Genomic DNA, 26148 nt, shown 5'->3' with positions numbered 1-26148 from the left:
ACTCCTGTACAGTCCTCAAACACAATTCTGTGGTCAATGTCTACTGGAGGTTGACCATGGTATCATGTTGGAGAATCTAGAGATTTCTAGATATCTCCTTCAAAGTTCAGACTAAAATTCAGAGCTTATTCAATGCATCACTAGACGGTACATTTTGGTGGTTTTCTTGTGAGAGACAACTTGGTAGTAGCAACGTCTTTTTGAAATACCTGTAAGCCACTCTGAGTCCCTTTCAAGGTGAGAACAGTGAAGTAGAAGTATAATAAATAATAATAAATAATAAATAAGTGAGGCCCTTATGGTGATTTTCTCCTTACGTTCAGGTAGAGCATCAGCTTATCCGATATGTCCATGATGGGAGCGAATCCTTAACTGACCACTTCACCGTGGTGGCCAACATCTCCAAGGTCAACCAGCAGAGCCAACCCAAGACGGTCAACATCAACATCATCCCAACCAATGATGAAGCCCCAATTCTGGTGGTCAACTTGGGACTACAGGTACTTCCTTCTCCCTGGGGAATGGTGTGGTGATGAGGATGCTGGGAGGGGTACTCCCCAAAATACACCCTCAAACACAAGGAGGACACAAGAGGAATCATTCCAGGTGAGGCTACAGTTGGATTCCAACCTTGATGTTCTCCATCATCATTCAGTTTCCCAGTTGCCATGAACTTGGAAATTGGGTGGTGATGGAGAACCCCAAGTCTTGAACCCAAGTGAGTTCAGACTCACTCGGAATACTTACTTACTTAGGTGATCCCTCGTTTCCGAGTAGGATAGTCTTCCAAGATCTGTGTACTGGCGGTGGGTCCATAGGTGACTGCGGAGCCCTATTCTTGACCTGCATGTTCTTCCACAGTTTCCAGGTGGAAGGAGGTCCGGGTCGGGGTTGGCTTGACCCACCTTTTTCTTGGCCCGTTTCTCTCTTTCACCCTCCATTTGTGCCTCTTCAAATTCTACAGCACTGCTGGTCACAGCTGACCTCCAGCTGGGGCGCTAAAGGGCCAGGACTTCCCAGTTCTCAGTGTCTATGCTAGAGTTTTTAAGGTTTGTTTTGAGCCCATCTTTCAATCTCTTTTCCTGTCCACCAACATTCCGTTTTCCATTCTTGAGTTCAGAGTAGAGCAACTGCTTTGAGAGACGGTGGTCGAGCATCCGGACAACGTGGCCTGTCCAGCGGAGTTGATGGCGGAGGACCATCACTTCAATGCTGATGGTCTTTGCTTCTTACAGCACTCTGACATTTGTCCGCTTTTTTACCCAAGAGATTTGCAGGATTTTCCAGAGGCAGAGCTGACGGAATTGTTCCAGGAGTTGCATGTGACATCTGTAGACAGTCCACGTTTCGAAGGCATATAGCAGGGTTGGGAGGACAATAGTTTTATAAACAAGCACCTTGGTATCCCTACGGATGTCCCGGTCCTCAAACACTCTCTGCTTCATTTGGGAAAATGTTGCACTCGCAGAGCTCAAGCGGTGTTGTATTTCAGTGTCAATGTTGACTTTTGTGGAGAGGTGGCTGCCAAGGTAGAGGAATGAGGAAAACAGTGTGTGCTAAGCTGGCAATCTCATTCACATTTCTAATGGAGGAAATGGTCAATGTTTTCTAATGTTACACCATTAAGCTGTATTTCTGGCATTGGAGAGGGATTGGCTGGAAGAGCACTTTGGTTTTCTCGATGATTTTTTTTGGTCGTGTTAGGAGCAACTTGAGAAACTGCAAGTCACTTTTGGTGTGAGAGAATTGGCCGTCTGCAAGGACGTTGCCCAGGGGATGCCCGGATGATTAGATGTTTTTAATCATCCTTGTGGGAGGCTTCTCTCATGTCCCCGCATGAAGAGCTGGAGCTGATAGAGGGAGCTCATCCGCCTCTCCCCGGATTCGAACCTGCAACCTGTTGGTCTTCAGTCCTGCAGTTTAGCCCACTGTGCCACTGGGGGCTCCTGACTTCTCGATGATGAGATTGGTGATGAGGATGTTGGGAGGGGTACTCCCCAAAATATACCCTCAAACACAAGGAGGACACAAGAGGAATCATTCCAGATGGATTCAGGCCTTGATGTTCTCCATCATCATTCAGTTTCCCAGTTGCCATGAACTTGGAAATTGGGTGGCGATGGAGAACTCCAAGTCTTGAACCCAACTAGGCCTTCAGACTCACTTGGAATAATTCTATATGTGTCCTTGTTTGGCTGTGATAGTCTGAACCCCAGCAGCTATAAACATTAGCGGCTGGTAGTGCCAAAGATGAAGGAAGGGTGAGGCCAAATGAGAGCAAAGCATGCAACACTTGTGTGTGTTTTTCCACTAGTCCTTGACTCACAATCAAGCATCAGGGAAAGGGAGGGGAGATGGTGGAAGCACCATCTGTGTTTACTGGTCCCATCTTCTGCCTTGCTATGGCATAACATAGACGCAAGGTGGCGGCATACCCCCATATTACAATTTCCAATTTGTCAGAAGAGAAGCTGTGGAAAAAAGACTAATAATTGACTTTTTATGTAACACAGGGCAGCAGCCTCCATTAGAAATGTGAATGAGATTGCCAGCTTAGCACACGCTGTTTGCCTCATTCCGCCGACACCTTTTCTAAATGCAGATCCTCAATTATCTATTAAATATTACTGCTATCATCCTCCGAGGAGCTTCAAACCCCAGAAGCCCCAACCAGCTTGGCCAGCAGTGAAGGATTCTGGGACCTGACGTCCAAAATAATTGGACTTCTGTTGTTATTTGATGTGAGGTCCATTTCTCTTCCAATAAGAGCTTTTGCACAGTTAAAATTTGTGCGCCAGCTGCGCCCGTACCTTGGTCGACAGTGGTCCACGCTCTTGTCACATCCCGAATAGATTACTACAATGCACTCTACGTGGGGCTGCCTTTGAAGACTGTTCAGAAACTGCAATCGGGCGACAGCTACATTACTCACCGGAGCATCATATAGGGAGCATACCACCCCCTGTTGTGTCAGCTCCACTGGCTGCCAATCCAATTCCGAGCACAATTCAAAGTACTGGTTTAGACCTATAAAACCCTATACGGCTCCGGTCCAGCGTACCTATCCGAATGTATCTCCTTTAACGTCCCACCTTGGAGCTTAAGATCCTCTGGGGAGGCCCTGGTCTCGGCCCGACCTTTGTCTCAAACACGTTTGGCGGGGACGAGGGACAGGGCCTTCTCGATGGTAGCCCCCCGCCTGTGGAATACACTTCCCGGGGAAATTAGATCATCGTCATCCCTCCTCACCTTCAGAAAGAAGGTAAAATCGTGGTTGTGGGACCAGGCCTTCGGGCAATCAGGTTAAATGACAGGAAAATGTCAGGAGAAATGCCTCTAGAACATGGCCCTATAGCCCGAAAAAACCTACAAGAACCTAAATGACAAGGGATAATATTTGACTATGGCTTGGAAGTGGAGCTGGATAAGTGAGGCGGAGTAATCTATCTATCTATGGCTAGATAAATAGCCACCAGACTGGCAATAGCTAAATGGGTCGTAAGTATACTGTTTAATTTTTACTTTAATGTTCATGGTTTTAATTGTTATTTTTGCTATTTGTATCTTATGAAGTGGCATTGAATTGTTGCCAATTGGAAGCCGCCCTGAGCCCCCCCCCAGGGGTTGAGAAGGGCAGGGTAAAAATGTTCAAAATAATAAATAAATAAATAAATAAACAACGAGACTGTCAAATTAATGCAGTTTGACACCATTTTAACCAAAAGAGCTATGGAATCCTGGGAACTGTAGTTTGGTGAGCCGCTAACAATCTTTGCCAGCTCAAGTGGCATCAAACTGCATTAATTTGACAGTGCACTCATCCTGTCTCACCAAAGTCAACATTGACACCGAAATATAACACCGCTTGAGTTCTGCGAGTGCAGCATTTTTCCGAATGAAGCAGAGAGTGTTTGAGGACCGGGACATCCGTAGGGACACCAAGGTGCTTGTTTATAAAGCCATTGTCCTCCCAACCCTGTTATATGCCTGTGAAACATGGACTGTCTACAGACATTAACATTGACACTGAAACTCAACACCACCTGAGCTCTGCGAGTACAGCATTTTTCTGAATGAAGCAGAGAGTGTTTGAGGATCGGGACATCCATAGGGAGACCAAGGTGCTTGTTTATAAAGCCATTGCCCTTCCAACCCTGTTATATGCCTGTGAAACGTGGACTGTCTACAGACATTAACATCGACACTGAAACTCAACACCACCTGAGCTCTGCGAGTGCAGCATTTTTCTGAATGAAGCAGAGAGTGTTTGAAGACCGGGACATCCGTAGGGAGACCAAGGTGCTTGTTTATAAAGCTATTGTCCTCCCAACCCTGTTATATGCCTGTGAAATGTGGACTGTCTACAGACATTAACATTGACACTGAAACTCAACACCACCTGAGCTCTGCGAGTGCAGCATTTTTCTGAATGAAGCAGAGAGTGTTTGAGGACCAGGACATCCGTAGGGAGACCAAGGTGCTTGTTTATAAAGCCATTGTCCTCCCAACCCTGCTATATGCCTGTGAAACGTGGACTGTCTACAGACATTAACATTGACACTGAAACTCAACACCACCTAAGCTCTGCAAGTGCAGCATTTTTCTGAATGAAGCAGAGAGTGTTTGAGGACCGGGACATCCATAGGGAGACCAAGGTGCTTGTTTATAAAGCCATTGTCCACCCAACCCTGCTATATGCCTGCGAAACGTGGACTGTCTACAGACGTCACACTCAACTCCTGGAAAGATTCCATCAGCGCTGCCTTGGAAAATCCTGCAAACCTCTTGGGAAGACAAGCGGACAAATGTCAGTGTGCTGGAAGAAGCAAAGACCACCAGCATTGAAGTGATGGTCCTCCGCCATCAACTCCGCTGGACCGGCCACGTTGTCCGGATGCCCGACCACCATGTCCCAAAGTAGTTGCTTTACTCTGAACTCAAGAACGGAAAACGGAATATTGGTGGGCAGGAAAAGAGATTGAAAGATGGGCTGAAAGCCAACCTTAAAAACTCTGACATAGACACAGAACTGGGAAGCCCTGGCCCTTGAGTGCTCCAGTTGGAGGTCAACTGTGACTAGCAGTGCTGTAGAATTTGAAGAGGCACAAATGGAGGGTGAAAGAGAGAAACAGGCCAAGAGAAAGGTGGGTCAAGCCAACCCCGACTGGGACCTCCTTCCACCTGGAAACTGTGGAAGAACATGCAGGTCAAGAATAGGGTTGAAGCGACTTGAATCACCAATAATGAAATAATAATTAAATTTTGAAAGTTTTGTTAGAGTTCTGAAATTTTCACCACCAGAACTTTAGTTTTGTAAGTACTTTAGAACCATTTAGAACCATTGATTGCCCAGGCCTAGATCCAACCAGTCCATACTTCAGGAAATAAAGCCCGACTGCTCATTGGAGGGAAGGATAGTACAGGCAAAGATGAAGTCCTTTGGCCACATCATGAGGAGACAGGAAAGTTTATAGAAAACAATGATGCTGGGGGAAATGGAAGGAAAAAGGAAGAGGGGACAATCAAGGACATCTAATCACCTCTCAACAAAAGATTGCCCCAGGCACTGCCAGGCCATCAAATACTAATCAAGGTGGTCAGTTGAAACATGCACACCTAGCTCCAGCAGACAAGAGTCCTTTCTCTCACCCTGGTCATTCCACAGATATATAAACCCAATTTTCCTAGTTCCAACAGTCCTCACTACCTCTGAGGATGCTTGCCATAGATGCAGGCGAAACGTCTGGAGAGAATGCCTCTAGAACATGGCCATATAGCCCGAAAAAACCTACAACAACCTATAGAGACTTATATCGTTACGCATGTGCATTTCCAGCATCCTGTTTATAAATAGAAGTGGGTCAAGGGAAATCTTTAATGAACGCCCTTCGTATCTCACAATGTCACAATTACTCTTCCAAAAATAAAATCGTACAGCAAAATGGAAAAGGTCTTTGGCGTTTCCATTCAGCTCCACCATCCCAAGGGATCCGGTTAATTCATCCCATCTGGCTGTCCGTTTATTGGGGACGAGTCTATCCAAAGGGCAGCCGAAAGATAGGGATAATGGAGATGTTTCAAGAGGAGAACGCCGAATCCCACGTGCAAACTGGAAGAAAACAAAGCAAAGGCAAAACACGATGATGAAAGACTAGGATCCACAGCAACAAGCTGAGCCGATGTGCTCATAACCCATGATCTCACTTGTTTAGCAGATGCGCCTCGGGATCAGATCGAGTTCAGGGTTTGGTGACTTTTGGGAAGTTTTGGTGTCCTCGTTCAAGGGCTTGTTTTAAAAATAACAAGATATATTTCCAGTTTCGGGGATTTATTTATTTCTCGTGTCAGGGCAGCCAGTCAATTATATTACATTTCTAACAGAACAAAGCAAACAAACAGAGAAAATACACAACTTGTGAGTTTGGTAGTTGGTTAAATGTCTTTTGACCAGTATCTGGCCACTTGGAGTGCTTCTGGTGTTGCTGTAAGAAGGTCCTCCACGGTGCATGTGGCAGGGCTCAGGCTGCATTGCAGCAGGTGGTCAGTGGTTTGCTCTTCTCCGCACTCGCATGTCGTGGATTCCACTTTGTAGCCCCATTTCTTGAGGTTGGCCCTGCATCTCGTGGTGCCAGAGCACAGTCTGTTCAATGCCTTCCAAGTCGCCCTGTCCTCTGTGTGCCCAGGGAAGAGCCTCTCATTTGGTATCAGCCATTGGTTGAGGTTCTGGGTTTGAGCCTGCCACTTTTGGACTCTCGCTTGCTGAGGTGTTCCAGCGAGTGTCTCTGTAGATCTTAGAAAACTATGTCTGGATTTAAGTTGTTGACGTGCTGGCTGATACCAGTCTTCTGTTTGCCCAGGGGGGAGTCTCTCATTTGGTATCAGTATTGGTTGAGGTTCTGGGTTTGAGCCTGCCAGTTTTGGACTCTCGCTTGCTGAGGTGTTCCAGCGAGTGTCTCTGTAGATCTAAGAAAACTATGTCTGGATTTAAGTCATTGATGTGCTGGCTGATACCCAAACAGGGGATGAGCTGGAGATGTCTCTGCCTTGGTCCTTGCACTATTGGCTGCCACTTCCCGGTGGATGTCAGGTGGTGCGATACCGGCTAAGCAGTGTAATTTCTCCAGTGGTGTAGGGCGCAGACACCCTGTGATAATGCAGCATGTCTCATTAAGAGCCACATCCACTGTTTTAGTGTGGTGAGATGTGTTCCACACTGGGCATGCATACTCAGCTGCAGAGTAGCATAGGGCAAGGGCAGGTGTCTTCACTGTATCTGGTTGTGATCCCCAGGTTGTGCCAGTCAGCTTTCGTATGATATTGTTTCTAGCACCCACTTTTTGCTTGATGTACAGGCAGTGCTTCTTGTAGGTCAGAGCATGGTCCAGAGTGACTCCCAGGTATTTGGGTGCGCTGCAATGCTCCAGTGGGATCCCTTCCCAGGTGATCTTCAGAGCTCGAGATGCTTCTCTGTTCTTGAGATGAAAGACACATGTCTGTGTTTTAGATGGGTTAGGGATCAGCTGGTTTTCCCTGTAATAGGCAGTAAGAGCACCTAGAGCTTTGGAGAGCTTCTGTTCAACCATCTCAAAGCTCCCTGCTTGAGCGGTAATGGCACGATCATCAGCATAGATGAAACTCTCTGTCCCTTCTGGCAGTGGCTGGTCATTTGTGTAGATGTTGAACATGGATGGAGCAAGCACGCTCCCTTGAGGTAGGCCGTTCTTCTGTTTCGGGGATGAGAAGATACTTATTTGGAAGACAGAGAGCCAACAATGTTTTTTTTGTTTTTGTTTTCCTAAGTTGCCAAATGACATTAATTTGCACTAGCCAGTTCTTTGGACTACAAATCCCATTGTCCTTGACCTTTGGCCACACAACTAGGATAGAGGTGGCTAACTGTGGAAGTCTACAGTTAGCTCCCTAAGACATCTTGAAGAACCATATAGTTATACTACCCTCCTCCATAATGTTTTGTCATGAAATCTGAAAAATATGAAAAGTTTGCAAAAAAGTGAGAAAATTTTTGCATGAAATCTAGTGATTCAGGGGACATCTAAATATGATACAAATGTTTTCCAAATCTCCCAAAAGGCATTTGAGAGTCTGGTGCATTTCAGTTACTGTTATGATTGTTGTTGTTGTTGTTGTTGTTGTTGTTGTTGTTGTTGTTTGGACTCTACTTATGTTTGAATGTACCAACAAATAACCTGGAACAAAACCATCTAGGGCAGTGTTTCTCTAATGCCGCAACCCCTGAATACTGACCACCTTGATTAGCATCTAATCACCTCTCAACAAAAGATTGTCCCGGGCACTAACAAGCCACACCAAACAACTGCCAGGCCATCAAATGCTAATCAAGGTGGTCAGTTGAAACATTCACACCTAGCTCCAACAGACAAGAATTCTTTGTCCCACCCTGGTCATTCCACAGATATATAAACCCATTTTCCTACTTCCAACAGACCTCACTACCTCTGAGGATGCTTACCATAGATGCAGGCGAAACGTCAGGAGAGAATGCCTCTAGAACATGGCCATATAGCCTGAAAAATCCTACAACAACCCAATCAGGGACAGCTAATCACCTCTCAACGAAAGATTCCCCCAGGCACTAGCAAGCAACACCAAACAGTTGCCAGGCCATCAAATGCTAATCAAGGTGGTCAGCTGAAACATTCGCACCTAGCTCCAACAGACAAGAATTCTTTGTCCCACCCCGGTCATTCCACAGATATATAAACCCTTTTTCCTAGTTCCAACAGACCTCACTACCTCTGAGGATGCTTGCCATAGATGCAGACGAAACGTCAGAAGAGAATGCCTCTAGACCATGGCCATATAGCCCCCAAAAAAACCTACAACAACCCACAGTATTTTCTGTTGGTCATGGGGGTTCAAAATGCTCTTTGATTGTAGATGAACTAGAAATCCCCATTTTTAGCTCTGTGTGTAGATCATTAATTACAACAGAGGTAGCAAATCCATAATGAGTTTTAGTCTGAACCATCATAATAATAATAATAATAATAATAATAATAATAATGTATTGTCAAAGGCTTTCATGGCTAGAATCACTAGGTTCTTGTAGGTTTTTTCGGGCTATAGGGCCATGTTCTAGAGGCATTTCTCCTGACGTTTCGCCTGCATCTATGGCAAGCATCCTCAGAGGTAGTGAGGTCTGTTGGAATTAGGACAATGGGTTTATATATCTGTGGAATGGCTGGGGTGGGGCAAAGAGCTCTTCTCTGCTGAAGCTAGGTGTGAATGTTTCAGCTGACCACCTTCATTAGCATTTGAAGGCTTGGCTGAGCCTGGGAAAATGTTCTGTTGAGAGGTGTTAAGATGTGCCTGGTTGTTTCCTCTCTGCTGTTTTGCTGTAGTAATTTTAGAGTTTTTTAATACTGGTAGTCAGATTTTGTTCATTTTCATGGTCTCTTCCTTTCTGTTGAAATTGTCCACATGCTTGTGGATTTCAATGGCTTCTCAGAAATGCTGGACCACACCAACAACCACCATGTCAGACTACACAGAGAAGCCATTGAAATCCACAAGCATGTGGACCATTTCAACAGAAAGGAAGAGACCATGAAAATGAACAAAATCTGGCTAACAGTATTAAAAAACTCTAAAATTACAACAGCAAAACAGCAGAGAGGAAACAACCAGGCACATCTTAACACCTCTCAACAGAACATTTCCCCAGGCTGAGCCAAGCCTTCAAATGCTAATGAAGGTGGTTAGCTGAAACATTCACACCTAGCTCCAGCAGAGAAGAGCTCTTTGCCCCACCCCAGCCATTCCACAGATATATAAACCCATTTTCCTAGTTCCAACAGACCTCACTACCTCTGAGGATGCTTGCCATAGATGCAGGCGAAACGTCAGGAGAGAATGCCTCTAGACCATGGCCATATAGCCCGAAAAAACCTACAAGAACCTAATAATAATGATAATAATAATAATAATAATAATAATAACAATAATAACAATAATATTAATAATAATAATAATAATAACAGTAACAATAATAATAATAATAATAATAATAATAATAATAATAATAATAATGACGACAACGACGACAGCAACAATCACCTGGGCCATCCCCGTCATTAGATACACTGCTGGAATTGTGAACTGAACACAAGCAGAGCTGGATGATCTGGACAGAAAAACAAGAAAACTGATGACAATCCACTACTCATGACACCCGCGTAGTGATGCTGACAGACTTGACCTGCCCACAAAATCAGGAGGCAGAGAGAAGAGGGCTTCTGCAAGGGAAACACATGGTAGAAGAAGAGAAACACGTCCTGGCAGATTATGAGAAAGGCAGTCAAGAACCAACATTGAGGGAAGTCCATAGTAGTAAACTGCTTCAAGTGCAAAAGGCAAAGAGAGAATACCGTAAAAAAACACAATCCAGAGCAGAAGAGAAAACTGGCCAAAGAAGACTCTCCATGGACAGTTCCTGGGAAATATTGAGAGCCAAATTGACAAAGAAAAAACATGGCCGTGGCTCAGAAATGGGACTTGGAAAAAGGAGACAAAGGAGGGCCTGATTCTGGCAGCCCAAGAACAAGCCATTCGAACCAAGGCCATCAAAGCCAGAACTGAAAAGTCTACGACAGATCCCAAATGTAGACTCTGCAAGGAAGCAGATGAAACAAGAGATCCCATCCTCAACTGCTGCAAGAAGATTGCGTAAACAGACTACAAGCAGAGGCACAACACCATTTCTCAGATGATTCATTGGAACTTGTGCCACAAACACCATCTGCCTGAGACAAAGAACTGGTGGGATCACAAGCCGGAACAAGTTACAGAGAATGAACACATCAAGCTACTCTGGGACTTCCAAATTCAGACGTGTTCTGGAGCACAGGACTGACATCACAATCATGTTAAAAAACAAAGTATAGATCGTCGATGTTGCAATCCCAAGTGACAGCAGGATTGAAGAGAAACAACTGGAAAAGGTGACACGATATGAGGATTTAAAGATCAAACTGCAAAGACTCTGGCACAAGCCAGTCAAGGGGGTCCCAGTGATGATCGGCACACTGGGTGCAGTGCCTCAAGACCTTGGCCTGCACTTAAACGTAACCAGCTGCAAAAGATCTGCACACATTATTCGCCAATACATCACACAGTCCTAAACACTTGGGAACTGTTCGATGTGTGATCCAGTGCAACAGACAGCAGAGTGACCTTGTCTGCTGTGGATTCATCTTGTTGTGTTTCAAATTATAATAACAACAACAACAACAACAACAACACAGTCCTAGACACTTGGTAAGGGTCCGACGTGTGATCCAACACAACAGCCAGCAGAGTGTCTGCTGTGGACTCATCTTGTTGTGTTTCAAATAATAATAAATAATAATAATAAATATACGCCGATACTTCACACAGTCCTAGACACTTGGGAAGTGTCCAACATGTGATCCAATACAACAGGCAGCAGAGCGACCTTGTTTGCTATGTACTCATTTTGTTGTGTTTTTAATAATAATAATAATAATAATAATAATAATAATAATGATAATAATAATACACTGATACATCACACAGCCCTAGACACTTGGGAAGTGTCCGATGTGTGATCCAATACAACAGCCGGCAGTGGACTCATCTTGTTGTGTTTCTAATAATAATAATAATAATAATAATAATAATAATAATGCGCCGATACATTACACAGCCCTAAACACTTGGGACGTGTCCGACGTGTGATCCAATACAACAGCCAGCAGAGTGACCTTGTTTGCTGTGGACTCATCTTGTTGTGTTTCAATTAATAATAAATAATAATAATATTTATTGGAAAAATTAGGAAAAATGTGCTGCAGGATGGCCCGCAAAAACAAGATTTTTGTATTTTAATAAACTTTTCTCATGTTTCTATGGCAGAACCGATTAGGAAATGACACTCATAACCCAGGAACAAACATTGTGTTATATAGTGATAGAATAGAATCAGGCTTGGTGTTTTGGATACTGAAGACACCAGCCCCATGGTATTGGCAAGTAAGGGATTAAAGGAAAATGTGAATGGGGAAGAAGACAAAGGATAATCCAACACATCAGCACTTGTTTCCCGCACAATATGGAAGCCACTTCTTGCTAAGTGAGGCAGAAGGAGCCATCGCCACGTCCCACCGGCTGGATCCGCATGACCCTCCCAAAGATCACAGGCGGCGCGAAGCATGGGCAAACATAATAAAAAGGAACATCTAAGAGCAGAAGTGAAGCATAAAGCTTGAATAATTCAGCCCCAGCGTGGGCTACAGAGAAAGCAACGCTCTCGTCCCTCTCTTGGAGGACATGCTTTTCAACCAAAACAGTGCCTTTGCTTTTTCTAGTGCTGTTTCCACAGAGCAGCCTATCTCAACCTGGGGGTCGGGACCCCTTGAGGGGTTGCAAGGGGGTGTCAGAGGGGTCGCCAAAGACCATCAGAAAACAGTATTTTCTGTTATTCATGAGGGTTCTGTCTGGGAAGTTTGGCCCAATTCTATTGTTGGTGGGGTTCAGAATGCTCTTTGATAGAAAGTGAGCTATAAATCCCAGCAACTACAACTCCCAAATATCAAGGTCTATTTTCTCCAAACTCCACTAGTGTTCACATTTGGGTATATGGAGTATTCGTGCCGAGTTTGGTCCAGATCTATCATTGTTTGAGTCCAGAGTGCTCTCTGGATGTAGGTGAACTACAACTCCAAAACTCAAAGTCAATGCTCATCAAACCCTTTCAGAATTTCCTGTTAGTCATGGGAGTTCTGTGTGGGAAGTTTGGTTCAATTCCATCATTGGTGGAGTTCACAATGCCATTTCATTGTAGGTGAACTATAAATGCCAGCAACTACAACTCCCAAATGACAAAATCAATCCCCCCACCTAACCCCACCAGTGTTTAAATTTGGACATATCAGGTATTTGTGCCAAATTTGGTCCAGGGAATGAAAACACATCCTGCATATCAGATATTTACATTACGATTCATAACAGTAGCAAAATTACAATTACGAAGTAGCAACGAAAATAATGTTATGGTTGAGGGTCACCATCACATATGAGGAACTGTACTAAAGGGTTGCGGCATTAGGAAGGTTGAAAAACACTGCCATAGAGCAATTATTATTCTGTATAATAGGCAAGCTGTGGAAGGAGGATAGAAGTTGGTGGGGGTGAGAAAGGCCTAACCCAGCACATGCTTGAAATTAAGGTTGCATCTACACTGTCAGATTAACACAGTTTGACATCACTTTAACTGTCATGGCTGAATGCTATGGGATCCTGGGCAGTGTATTCCAGCAGGGAAGGCTGAAATTATATGCTTTCTATGTATGCCCCTGTGGCGCAGTGGGTTGAACTGCTGAGCTGTTGAGCTTGTTGACCGAAAGGTCGCAGGTTCGAATCCGGGGAGCAGCATGAGCTTCCACTGTCAGCCCTAGCTTCTGCCAACCTAGCAGTTCGAAAATATACAATTGTGAGTAGATCAATAGGTACTGCTTCGGCAGGAAGGTAATGGCACTCCATGCAGTCATGGTGGCCACATGACCTTGGACATGTCTATGGACAATTCCAGCCCTTCGGCTTAGAAATAGAGGTGAGCACCACCCACCAGAGTAGGACACGACTACACTTAATGTTGAGGGAAAACCTTTACCTTTACCTTATATACCGATAATCCTCTCTAAAGATTTGTTTTAGAGAGGTAGCTTCTGGTGGAAGCATGCTAAAGAATTACCTGTGATGTCACTATAGTCGATGCAAACCTGGTGATGAACCTCTTTGGTTTCTTGACTCTTCCCACCAGATCCAAGAAGGCGCCACTGCCGAGATCACTCCTGAGCTCCTTCTGAGCGAAGATGAAGACAACCCTCCTGAGGAAGTGGTCTACTCCATCAGAAGACCCATCAATGGGAAGGTGGTGCTGAAGCCATCACCCAATGATACGACCCAGCGTTTCACCCAGGCTCAGATCAACAGCCATCTTGTTGAGTTTATCCATGAAGGTTTGTAGCTGAAAGAAGGGGAACACGTATGGTAGAATGGGTGGGCAGATAATGGCAGATCTGGAGAAATCAACCATTAGTATTTCTTGGTCCCATATTGTCCTATGCTAACTAATCAATAGTATTGATCAGGCATGGGCAAACTTGGGCCCTCCAGGTGTTTTGGAAATGTGAAGTCCAAAACACCTGGAGGGCCCAAGTTTGCCCATACTTGGTATAGATCAAGAGAAGTCGTAGTCCCACTGTGTTTTGTTTTGATCAGATCTCATCTAGATTCAAGTCGCTTCTGGTTGCTTCTGGTGTGAGAGAATCAGCCGTCTATGAAGACGTTGCCCAGGGGACGCCCGGATATTTTGCAATCCTGCGAGGAGGTTTCTCTCATGTCCTCCTGCTACAAAACAGGAGCTTTTTTGTTGAGTTCCAGGGTCAGAGAAGCAAATGGAGGAAACAGAAGAACGGCCTGCCTCAGGGGAGCGTGCTTGCTCCATCCATGTTCAACATCTACACAAATGACCAGCCACTGCCAGAAGGGACAGAGAGTTTCATCTATGCTGATGATTGTGCCATTACCGCTCAAGCAGGGAGCTTTGAGATGGTTGAACAGAAGCTCTCCGAAGCTCTAGGTGCTCTCACTGCCTATTACAGGGGAAACCAGCTGATCCCTAATCCATCTAAAACACAGACATGTGCCTTTCACCTTAAGAACAGACAAGCATCCCGAGCTCTGAGGATCACCTGGGAAGGAATCCCACTGGAGCATTGCAGCGCACCCAAATACCTGGGAGTCACTCTGGACTGGGCTCTGACCTACAAGAAGCACTGCCTGAACATCAAGCAAAAAGTGGGTGCTAGAAACAATATAATACAAAAGCTGACTGGCACAACCTGGGGATCACAACCAGATACAGTGAAGACATCTGCCCTTGTGCTATGCTACTCTGCTGCTGAGTATGCATGCCCAGTGTGGAACACATCTCACCACACTAAAACAGTAGATGTGGCTCTTAATGAGACATGCCGCATTATCACGGGGTGTCTGCGCCCTACACCACTGGAGAAATTACACTGCTTAGCCGGTATTGCACCACTTGACATCCGCCGGGAAGTAGCAGCCAATAGTGAAAGGACCAAGGCAGAGCCATCTCCAGCTCATCCCCTGTTTGGGTATTAGCCAGCGCGTCAACGACTTAAATCAAGAAATAGTTTTCTAAGATCTACAGAGACACTCGTTGGAACACCTCAGCAAGCGAGAGTCCAAAAGTGGCAGGCTCAAACCCAGAACCTCAATCCATGGCTGATACCAAATGAGAGACTCCCCCCTGGGCACACAGAAGACTGGGCAACTTGGAAGGTGCTGAACAGACTGCGCTCTGGCACCACGAGATGCAGAGCCACCCTCAAGAAATGGAGCTACAAAGTGGAATCCATGACATGCGAGTGCCGAGAAGAGCAAACCACTGACCACCTGCTGCAATGCAACCTGAGCCCTGCCACATGCACAATGGAGGACCTTCTTGCGGCAACACCTGAAGCACTCCAAGTGGTCAGATACTGGTCAAAGGACATTTAATCAACTACCAAGTTTGCAAACACTGTGTTTTTTTTATCTATTTGTTTGTTTTTGTTCTGTTAGAAATGTAATACAATGGTCTGGTTGCACCTGACACGATAAATAAATATCTAGATTCAAGAAGGATATGGACTAGCTAGAAGGTGTCTAGAAGGTGTCTACAGGACAACCAAATTGTTAAAGGGTTAGAAACCATGAATATCTATGAGGAGCAGCTCAGGGAACTGAGTGTGTTTAGCTTGGAGAACAGAAGCTCAAGAGGGACATGATCACCATGTTTACATATTTGAAAGGAGACCATATTGTAGATGGAGCTAGCTTGTTGTTCTGCTGCTCTGGAGAACTAGGACACAATGGAGCCATGAATTCAGATTGCAGGAAATGAAATCCCACCTGAACTCTGATCACTGTAATTTAAGTGGAGAATATGTGGACTCAGGAATGGTCACGTTCATCCAAATCTCTTCCTTAGGAGCCCTGGATGGAGGCTTCTCATTTGATCTATCGGATGGAGAGAACATGTCTCCAGGGCATTTCTTTGCTGTGAGGGCCCAAAAGAAACTGACTCTCGTTCTGGAAAACAAGGAAAATCTGGCCGTCTGTCCAGGTATTTGTTTATTTTATTATTTGACTAGCTTGGGGACCTGGCACTGCCCGGGTTATTAGAGAAAGTGGGTCATGGGGGTTCTGTATGCCAAGTTTGTTCTTTATTCATCATTGGATGAGGGTTGCATTGTTTTCAGGAAGTGAGTGAAGGTACTGCAAGTCCCATCATCCATGGTCCGCCCTCCTCCAAACGGCAGCAGGACGCAGAGTGGGTCATGGGGGCTCTGTGTGCCAAGTTTGGCCTTTATTTGTCATTGGATGAGGGTCGCAGTGGTTTCAGTAAGTGAGTGAAGGTATTGAAAGTTCCATCATCCATGGTCAACCCTCCTCCAAAGTGCAGCATGATGTAGAGTGTGTCAAGTTTGTGTGCCAAGTTTGGTCTTGATCAGTCATTGATGAGGGTCGCAGTGGTTTCAGTAAGTGAGTGAAGGTATTGAAAGTTCCATCATCCATGGTCAACCCTCCTCCAAAGTGCAGCATGATGTAGAGTGGGTCATGGGGGCTCTGTGTGCCAAGTTTGGTCTTGATCAGTCATTGGGTGAGGGTTGCAGTGGTTTCAGTAAGTGAGTGAATGTACTGCAAATCCCTTCATCCATGGTCCATCCCCTTAGAACTATATCAGGATGTAGAGTGAGTCATGAGTACTCTGTGTGCCAAGTTTGGGTCTGCTCTGTGATTTGTAGGGGCTGCAATGTTCTGTGGGAAGTGAATTGGGTGAAGGTACTGCAAATCCCATCATTCGTGGCCCATCCTGCTCTGAACCACACCAGGTTGTAAAGTGGGCCATTGGGCCTCTGTGTGCCAAGTTTGGTCCTGATCTGTCATTGGTGTGGGCCATAGTGCTCTAAGGAAGTGAGTTAAAGTACTGCAAGTCCCTTCATCGGTGGTCTATCCTCTCTCAAACTTCATCAGGATGTAGAGTGGGTCTTGGGGGGTCTGTGTGCCAAGTTTGGTCTTCTTCTGTCTTTGTTGAGGCTGGCCAATCAGAGACCATATGCAAATTGTACCACAGTGGCAACCAATTAGAAAGCTGCCACAGCCTCAGGCCCTTTTTCCCCCTCTCTGCTTCCTCAGAATGTTGGAGTTTTGTGGCTGGCCAATCAGATACCATATGCAAATAGTACCACAGTGGCAACCAATCAAAATGCTGCCACATACATACCCACATACAAACATTGACTTTTATTATATATAGAGAGAGAGATAGATTTGTTGATTTACTCTAAACATATACAGTGGGAGCTCAGTATCCTCTGGGGTTCCTTTGGTTCTAGGAACACAAACTGGACCACAGAATCATGCCAAACTCCCCAGAATTAAGTAAACTCCTGGGTCAGACATGTTTCAAGTGTTGTAGTTCAGCCCATGATTGCGCCTGCTCCTAATACGTAAATCTTGGGATTTCTGGGCCCGCTGAGCCTGCAAGCCAACATGACATTTTAAGTCCGGAAACTGAGCACTCTGTGTCTCCTGCAGTTAGTGAAAGCGAAGGCCACATTCCAGAGAGGGGGCCCAAAGAAGTATTTCTTTAGGGAAGCTAGTTCAGAAGATGAAATGCCAGATGGAGAGGTTAATGAGCTGATAGAGAGGAGGTTTTCCTCTCTTTAAACTTTTCGCTTAACAGACTTGCCGAAGGTCACAGCGCTTGTTAGAGAAAAAGCCATTTTCAGATAGCCAGGGAAGATGGAATGCTTTCAGTTTCCAGGTGGAAGGCGGTCCCGGTCGGGGTTGGCTTGATGCGCCTTCCTCTTGGCACATTTCTCTCCTTCGCCCTCCATTCGTGCCTCTTCAAATTCTACAGCACTGCTGGCCACAGCTGACCTCCAGCTGGAGTGCTCAAGGGCCAGGGCTTCCCAGTTCTCAGTGTCTATGCCAGAGTTTCTAAGGTTCGCTTTGAGCCCATCTTTAAATCTCTTTTTCCTGCCCAGCAACATTTGTTTTCTGTTCTTGAGTTCGGAGTAGAGCAACTGATTTGGGAGACGGTGGTTGGGCATCCGGACAACGTGGCCGGTCCAGCAGAGTTGATGGCGAAGAACCATGGCTTCAGTGTTAGTGGTCTACTGCCTTTTCCAGCATGCTGACATTTGTCCACTTGTCTTCCCAAGAGATTTGCAAGATTTTTCGGAGGCAACGCTGATGGAATCGTTCCAGGAGTTGCGTGTGATGTCTGTAGACAGTCCATGTCTCGCAGGGTTGGGAGGACAATGGCTTTATAAACAAGCACCTTGGTCTCCCTACGGATGTCCCGGTCCTCAAACACTCTCTGCTTCATTCGGAAAAATGCTGCACCCGCAGAGCTCAGGTGGTGTTGTATTACAGTGTTAATGTTGATCTTTGTGGAGAGGTGGATGCCAAGGGAGCAGAAATAGTTAACATTTTCTAATGTTACACCATTAAGCTGTATTTCTGGCATTGGAGAGGGATTGGCTGGAAGAGCACTTTGGTTTTCCCGATGTTCAGTGACAGGCCGAGCTTCTCATATGCTTCTGCAAAGGTGTTTAGAGTGGCTTGTAGGTCTTCTTCTGAATGCGCACAGACAACGTTGTCATCACCTGCAATCCAAATAAGTGAGCCCTGCAAATAATTTCTTTTTAAGGTGCTGTTCAGCCAATAAGAAGCAAGAATCTGAAAGCAGTGGCCAACAATGACAAAGAAACCCAGTCCTTGTTATATATCATAGACCAGCCTCCACAATTTGGCCGGTTGCTCAACAACCAGAAAGACAGCAAAGGAGAGCAGCTGAGGAACTTCACCCAATCTGAGGTAAGTCAACAGCTCTAGTGACTGTGGCCCCAAAAGTAACATGCCCAGACTCTGAGATTGACCATTTCAGAAGGAGGTACTATATATCTCCTTATGCAATGTTGGCATTATATTCCATAACAGCCATACAAGCCCCAACAGAATTCTGGGCTTAGGAAATATTTTCATCATAACTAATTCAACCCTCCTCTCTCCACTCATCCATCCAGGTGGACAATGGAGTGATATCATACCATCACGAAATGCCATCTGAACCTTTTTGGAGCCTTGAAGATTCCTTCAATTTCCGCCTTTCTACCCCATCCATAACAACGGATCCATACGTCCTCGGCGTGTCGGTATCATTTGAGAACAGCTGTCCACAGAGCTCCACTCGATTGTGGAGGAACAAAGGTAAAGCCAATGTCCACATTCACAGCATATAGACCTGTTGAGCATAGAATAGAGCGCAAAAGCTCCTGTGAGATTGCTGCTGTGTTCCTTCAAATCATTTCATAGAATCATAGAATCAAAGAGTTGGAAGAGACCTCATGGGCCATCCAGTCCAACCCCATTCTACCAAGAAGCAGGAATATTGCATTCCAATCACCCCTGACAGATGGCCATCCAGCCTCTGTTTAAAAGCTTCCAAAGAAGGAGCCTCCACCACATTCCGGGGCAGAGAGTTCCACTGCTGAACGGCTCTCGCAGTCAGGAAGTTCTTCCTCATGTTCAGATGGAATATCCTCTCTTGTAGTTTGAAGCCATTTCTGACCTATGACCTTTTAACAAAGTTTTCTTGGTGATATTTGTTCAGGAAAGTTTTGCCATTGCCTTCCTCTGAGGCTGAGAAAGTGTGACTTGCCCATGTTCAAACTTCCATGCCAGTGAGACACTGAAGTAGGGTTGGACCTGTTCTAAGGATACAGTCCACCAGCATTAAAATCTAGACCAGTGTTTCTCAACCTGGGGGTCAGGACCCCTGAGGGGGTCATGACGGGGTGTCAGAGGGGTCGCCAAAGACCATCAGAAAACACAGTATTTTCTGATGGTCATGGGGATTCCATGTGGGAGGTTTGAGCCAATTCTATTATTGGTGGAGTTCAGAATGTTCTTTGATTGTAATGAACTATAAATCCCAGCAACTACAACTCCCAAAAGTCAAGGTCTATTTCCCCCCAGGCTCCACCAGTGTTCACATTTGCGCATATTGAGGATTTGTGCCAAGTTTGGTGCAGATCCACCATTGCGTGAGTCCACAGTGCTCTCTGGATATAGGTGAACTACAACTCCCAAACTCAAGGTCAATACCCACCAAACCCTTCCTGTGTTTTCCGTTGGTCATGGGAGTTCTGTGTGGCAAATTAGGTTCAAATCCATTGCTGGTTGAGTTCAGAATGCTCTTTGATTGTAGGTGAACTATAAATCCCAGCAACTACAACTCCCAAATTACAAAATCAATCCTCCCCCAACCCCACTAGCATTTACATGTAGTTGCATTGGGTATCTGTGCCCAGTTTGGTCCAGTGAATGAAAATACATCTTGCATATCTGATATTTACATTATGATTTATAACAGTAGTAAAATGACTGTGATGAAGTAGCAACGAAAACAATTTTATGGTTGGGGGTCACCACCACATGAGGGACTGTACTAAGGGGTCGCGGCATTAGGAAGGTCGAGAACCACTGGTCTAGACTAAATCCTGGAGGACATTCATAATTTGAACAACACAGGGACCAGGGGCCATCACTGTTATATACTATGAGGGTTGAATAAAAAGTAATGCCTCCACCTTCATAACTCCTCAACAGATGACAGTACTGGTATGTGTTGATGTGAGTACTGTGCATAGTTGGGCGAGTAAGTTTAAAGATGTTGACGTGGGAACATCTGACTTGCGTGACAAACAAAGAGTTGGATGAGTCACATTATTGCTTTCTTTGGCTATCGGAAGATCTGTGCACGATGGATTGTGGAAACAGAGTGTCAACTTCTTCCATGACTGCTTCAGAAAACCAGTTCATTGTTGGCAGAAATGTATCCAATTGTCTGGTGATTATGTGGAAAAGTGAATAGTGGTTGAGAGAACTGTGAGACGCTGGTTGTGGAAACAGAATGTCGACTTCTTCCGCAATGGCTTCAAAAAACTTGTTAATTGTTGGGAGACATGTATCCAATTGTCTGGTGATTTTGTGGAAAAGTGAATAGTCATTGAGGGAACTGTGAGACGCTGGTTGCGGAAACAGAGTGTCGACTTCTTCCGCAACGGCTTCAGAAAACTTGTTCATTGTTGGAGAAATGTATCCAATTGTCTGGTGATTATGTGAAAAAGCGAATCGTGGTTGAGAGAACTGTGAGACGCTGGTAGGGGAAACAGAGTGTCGACTTCTTCCGCAAGGGCTTCAGAAAACTTCTTCATTGTTGGGAGACATGTATCCAATTGTCTGGTGATTATGTGGAAAAGCTATAGAATGGGGGATAATGCGTGGCTCGAGAGCAGTACGTGTGAAAAAGATCTTGGAGTCCTCGTGGACAACAAGTTAAACATGAGCCAGCAATGTGATGTGGCGGCAAAAAAAGCCAATGGGATTTTGGCCTGCATCAATAGGAGCCTAGTGTCTAGATCTAGGGAAGTCATGCTACCCCTCTATTCTGTTCTGGTTAGACCACACCTGGAATATTGTATCCAATTCTAGGCACCACAATTCAAGAGAGATATTGACAAGCTGGAATGTGTCCAGGGGAGGGTGACTCAAATGATCAAGGGTCTGGAGAACAAGCCCTATGAGGAGCAGCTTAAGGAGCTGAGCATGTTTAGCCTGAAGAAGAGAAGGCTGAGAGGAGATATGATGTATAAATATGTGAGAGGAAGCCACAGGGAGGAGGGAGCAAGCTTGTTTTCTGCTTCCTTGGAGACTAGGACGCGGAACAATGGCTTCAAACTACAAGAGAGGAGATTCCATCTGAACATGAGGAAGAACTTCCTGACTGTGAGAGCCGTTCAGCAGTGGAACTCTCTTCCCTGGAGTGTGGTGGAGGCTCCTTCTTTGGAAGCTTTTAAACAGAGGCTGGATGGCCATCTGTCAGGGTTGATTTGAATGCAATATTCCTGCTTCTTGGCAGAATGGGGTTGGACTGGATGGCCCATGAGGTCTCTTCCAACTCTATGATTCTATGAAAAACGAATAGTGGTTGAGAGAACTGTGAGACGCTGGTTGCGGAAACAGAGTGTCGACTTCTTCCACAACAGCTTCAGAAAACTTGTTCATTGTTGCAGAAATGTATCCAATTGTCTGGTGATTATGTGGAAAAGCAAATAGTGGTTGTTCATCGTTGGCAGAAATATATCCAATTGTCTGGTGATTATGTGGAAAAGTGAATAGTGGTAGTTAAAGAGCGCATTCTAAGGATTATTTCTGCGTTTGATTTATTAAAATATTCCCATCCAAACCCAAGTAACAAAGGTGGAGGCATTACTTTTCATTCAACCCTCGTAGTTGTGTTACATGTTCCTTCCAAAATCTGTTTGTGAATGCACAAACCGAGATCATACAATGACCTATCCCTTCATCTTCTTTTTCAGGCCTCACTCTTCCAGAAGCTCAAAGCAAAGCGATAGACATCTCATTATTGGATGCTTCCAACCTCCTTGCCTTTAAAGAACCCGATGCCAAGAAACCGTCCTATGATGTGTTGTTTCTGGTCACCCAGCTACCTGCTTATGGAACCCTGTCTGTACCAGATGGTCCAGTCAATAGAGAGCACCCCTATTTCCTACAATCTGACCTTGCTGCAGGTGGTTTGGAGTATGCTCACCATGGACCTGGCACCCTGGATGACCATTTCCGATTTAGCGCCTGGCTCCGACCTCTTGATGTGAAATCAATTCAACCTCCACAAAAGGAAGAAGGACCTGTCATTTCTGGAATATTCAACATCACGGTGAAGGACAGTAATGAGGTCCCTCCACGACTGGTCAGCCAAGAACATGTTCTGCGAGTCCTTCACGGTTCATCTTTGGTGATCTCCCAAGAGCACTTGAATGTCAAAGATCCTGACAGCTCCCCAGAGGAAATCAAATACGACATCCTTTCTGGATCATCCAGCGGGTTTGTGACCCATGTCCACAATAAGCAGGTTCCTGTTGCCCAGTTTACACAAGCAGACATCAACACAGGGCGCATAATGTTCATCGCCAATGGAACTAGCTCTTCTGGGACTTTAGATCTTGCCATCTCTGATGGACACAATCCAACCATTTTTACTTCCTTGGAGATCATGGTTATTCCAGCAATCATCTGGGCAACCAATCAGACACTTTTGGAGATACCACAGGACGTTAATGTGGCCTCGTTGTCCCATGACCATCTTCTAGGGACTTTGGATGAAGGGGAGGACAATGCTCTCTATAGAATTATTGGAGACCCCCAATTTGGCCAAATCGAGGTCAACCAAAAACCCGTGAAGGAATTTTCACAGGAGCAAGTGGATAATGGAGAAGTATTGTTTACTTTCACTGATTTTGTCTCCTCTGAGGATGGTTTCCAGTTCCTTGCCACATCAGGAGAGGTCAATATATCAGGTGTGGTGAGCGTCACAGTGAAGGCCTTGGTCAAAACTCAACAAGACGCCCTCTGGCCAAGAGGAACCACTATCCAGCTTGACACCAGCATCCTTGACGCAAGCGAACTGGCCAATAAGACCAAGAGTAATCCTGAATTCAAAATCCTTCAAGGTCCCCAAAGAAGCCAGTTTGTCAAAGTCTCCAGAGATCCTACAAACCAAATTGTCCCCATTGATACCTTCACTCAGCATGATCTTGAGCAAGGTCTGGTTGGCTTAGAAATCTGGGAGGTGGAGGACTCTGAAGAAAGGCGAGAACAAGACAGTTTCCAGTTTGAGTTGGCAGCTGAGGGAGTTCCCCCAGCTCTGGAGTTTTTGGAGTACACCACTGAGGCCTTCAACTCCACAAAGCCCTATGGAGTGACGCTCCTGAAAGTGCCCAGTTTACGAGAGAAGGACTCCAGCTCCACTCACCAAGGCAGAACTTCTTCTCCTCAAACATCAACCAACAGCCCTTTTGAGTCCAAACCATCTAGCCAGAATCCCAGTGAGGAACCAGTTCATCCGACAGCATTACTGGACCAAGGGATATTAACCACCATGTCTTCTCCAGCAGAAAGGGGCACGTTTCTCAGTTTCATCGAAGCCAACATGTTCAGCATCATCCTGCCCATCTGCCTCATTCTTCTGCTCCTGGCCTTGATTTTGCCCTTGCTCTTCTACCTCCACAAGCGGAACAAGACGGGCAAGCACAACGTCCAAGGGACGCCCCCCAAATACAAGAACGGGACCTTGGTTGACCAGGAGACCTTCCGGAAGACCGAGCCCAACCAAGGCATTCCTTTATCGACAGTCAGCACACTGGAGGCCAAAGAAGGAGGACTCAACTCAAAAGGTTTAGGGCCAGGTGGACAACAGGAGCCAGAACTTCTTCAGTATTGTAGGACATCCAACCCGGCCTTAAAGAACAGCCAATACTGGGTCTGAGGGCTGGGAACAAAGACTCAACTGTGTCACTGTCTTCAAGTAGAGGACCTTCCACCTCTTCCTTCTTCTCCTTGTCCTCCTCTTTGTTGACAGTTCTTTAGATGCAAGGAATTCCATGCAATGGGCCCAAACTTTACAGGATTGTCCTATTTATCTTGGTTTCCTCAAGGATGTTGCCTTCATCAAGGGAAGATTTCAAGGAAAACAGGCAAAACTCTTATATAGAAAAGCACAATTTATCTTCTAGAGAACCAAAGATTTCTTCTTTTCGAAAAGAGACAAGGACTCGTCCAGTTGTCAAGCTCTTGTGAACGAGAGAACTAAAAGGAAGGACATTATTCAGATGTTCGGAGTGGTGGGGTTGCAAGGCCTTGCTCCGCCATATGACGAGCAAAACTCCAAAGAATAATAACGGGTTGTTGTAGGTTTTTTCGGGCTATATGGCCATGTTCTGGAAGCATTCTCTCCTGACGTTTCACCTGCATCTATGGCAAGCATCCTCAGAGGTAGTGAGGTCTGTTGGAACTAGGAAAATGGGTTTATATATCTGTGGAATGGCCAGAGTGAGACAAAGGACTCTTGCCTGTTGGAGCTAGGTGTGAATGTTTCAACTGACCACCTTAATTAGCATTTGATGGCCTGGCAGTGCCTGGAGCAATCTTTTGTTGAGAGGTGATTAGAGGTCCTTGTTTGTTTCCTCTCTCTTGTTGTGCTGTTCAAACTATATGGCCATGTTCTAAAGGCATTCTCTCCTGACGTTTCGCCTACATCTATGGCAAGCATCCTCAGAGTTTGTGAGGTCTGTTGGAACTAGGAAAATGGGTTTATATATGTGTGGAATGTCCAAGGTGGGACAAAGGACTCTTGTCTGCTGGAGCTAAGTGTGAATGTTTCAACTGACCACCTTAATTAGCATTTGATGACCTGGAAGTGCCTGGAACAATCTTTTGTTCACCCGATGAACCAACCTGGACACAGTATATTATTTGAGAACACAGAAATGCTGGACCACTCTCACAACCACCATGTCAGACTACACAGAGAAGCCATTGAAACCCACAAGCATGTGGACAATTTCAACAGAAAGGAGGAAACAATTTATTTGTTTGTTATTTATTTGTTGTGTCAGGACGACCAGTCAAATTATATTACATTTCTAACAGAACAAAGCAAACAAACAGACAAAATACAAAATTTGTGGGTTTGGTAGTTGATTCAATGTCCTTTGACCAGTATCTGGCCATTTGGAGTGCCTCTGGTGTTGCCGCAAGAAGGTCCTCCATCGTGCATGTGGAAGGGCTCAGGTTGCATTGCAGCAGGTGGTCAGTGGTTTGCTCTTCTCCACACTCGCATGTCGAGGATTCCACTTTGTGGCCCCATTTCTTGAGGTTGGCTCTGCATCTCGTGGTGCCAGAGCACAGTCTGTTCAGCACCTTCCATGTCACCCAGTCTTCTGTGTGCCCAGGTGGGAGTCTCTCATTTGGTATCGGCCATTGGTTGAGGTTCTGGGTTTGAGCCTGCCACTTTTGGACCCTCGCTTGCTGAGGTGTTCCAGCGAGTGTCTCTGTAGATCAGTGGTTCTCAACCTGTGGGTCCCCAGGTGTTTTGGCCTACAACTCCCAAAAATCCCAGCCAGTTTACCAGCTATTAGGATT

At 45.4% G+C, this 26148-nt stretch overlaps 1 protein-coding gene across 1 annotated transcript in view; it reads left to right on the top strand.

The window, feature by feature from the left end:
- Positions 1–25736, top strand: part of CSPG4 (chondroitin sulfate proteoglycan 4) — a 156669-nt gene extending 130933 nt beyond the window's left edge. The window contains exons 6-11 of the mRNA XM_067471264.1: positions 324–500; positions 13823–14021; positions 16064–16198; positions 18794–18960; positions 19170–19353; positions 22527–25736. Coding sequence (XP_067327365.1) covers positions 324–500; positions 13823–14021; positions 16064–16198; positions 18794–18960; positions 19170–19353; positions 22527–24493 — 2829 coding nt within the window. The 3' untranslated portion in view covers positions 24494–25736. The remainder of the gene's footprint in view (positions 1–323; positions 501–13822; positions 14022–16063; positions 16199–18793; positions 18961–19169; positions 19354–22526) is intronic.
- The last annotated feature ends 412 nt before the right edge of the window (positions 25737–26148 follow it).

Source organism: Anolis sagrei, chromosome 9 (genome assembly GCF_037176765.1).
Source record: "Anolis sagrei isolate rAnoSag1 chromosome 9, rAnoSag1.mat, whole genome shotgun sequence".
Classification (NCBI taxonomy): Eukaryota; Metazoa; Chordata; class Lepidosauria; order Squamata; family Dactyloidae; genus Anolis; species Anolis sagrei.
This window is presented reverse-complemented; position numbering and strand designations above follow the sequence as displayed.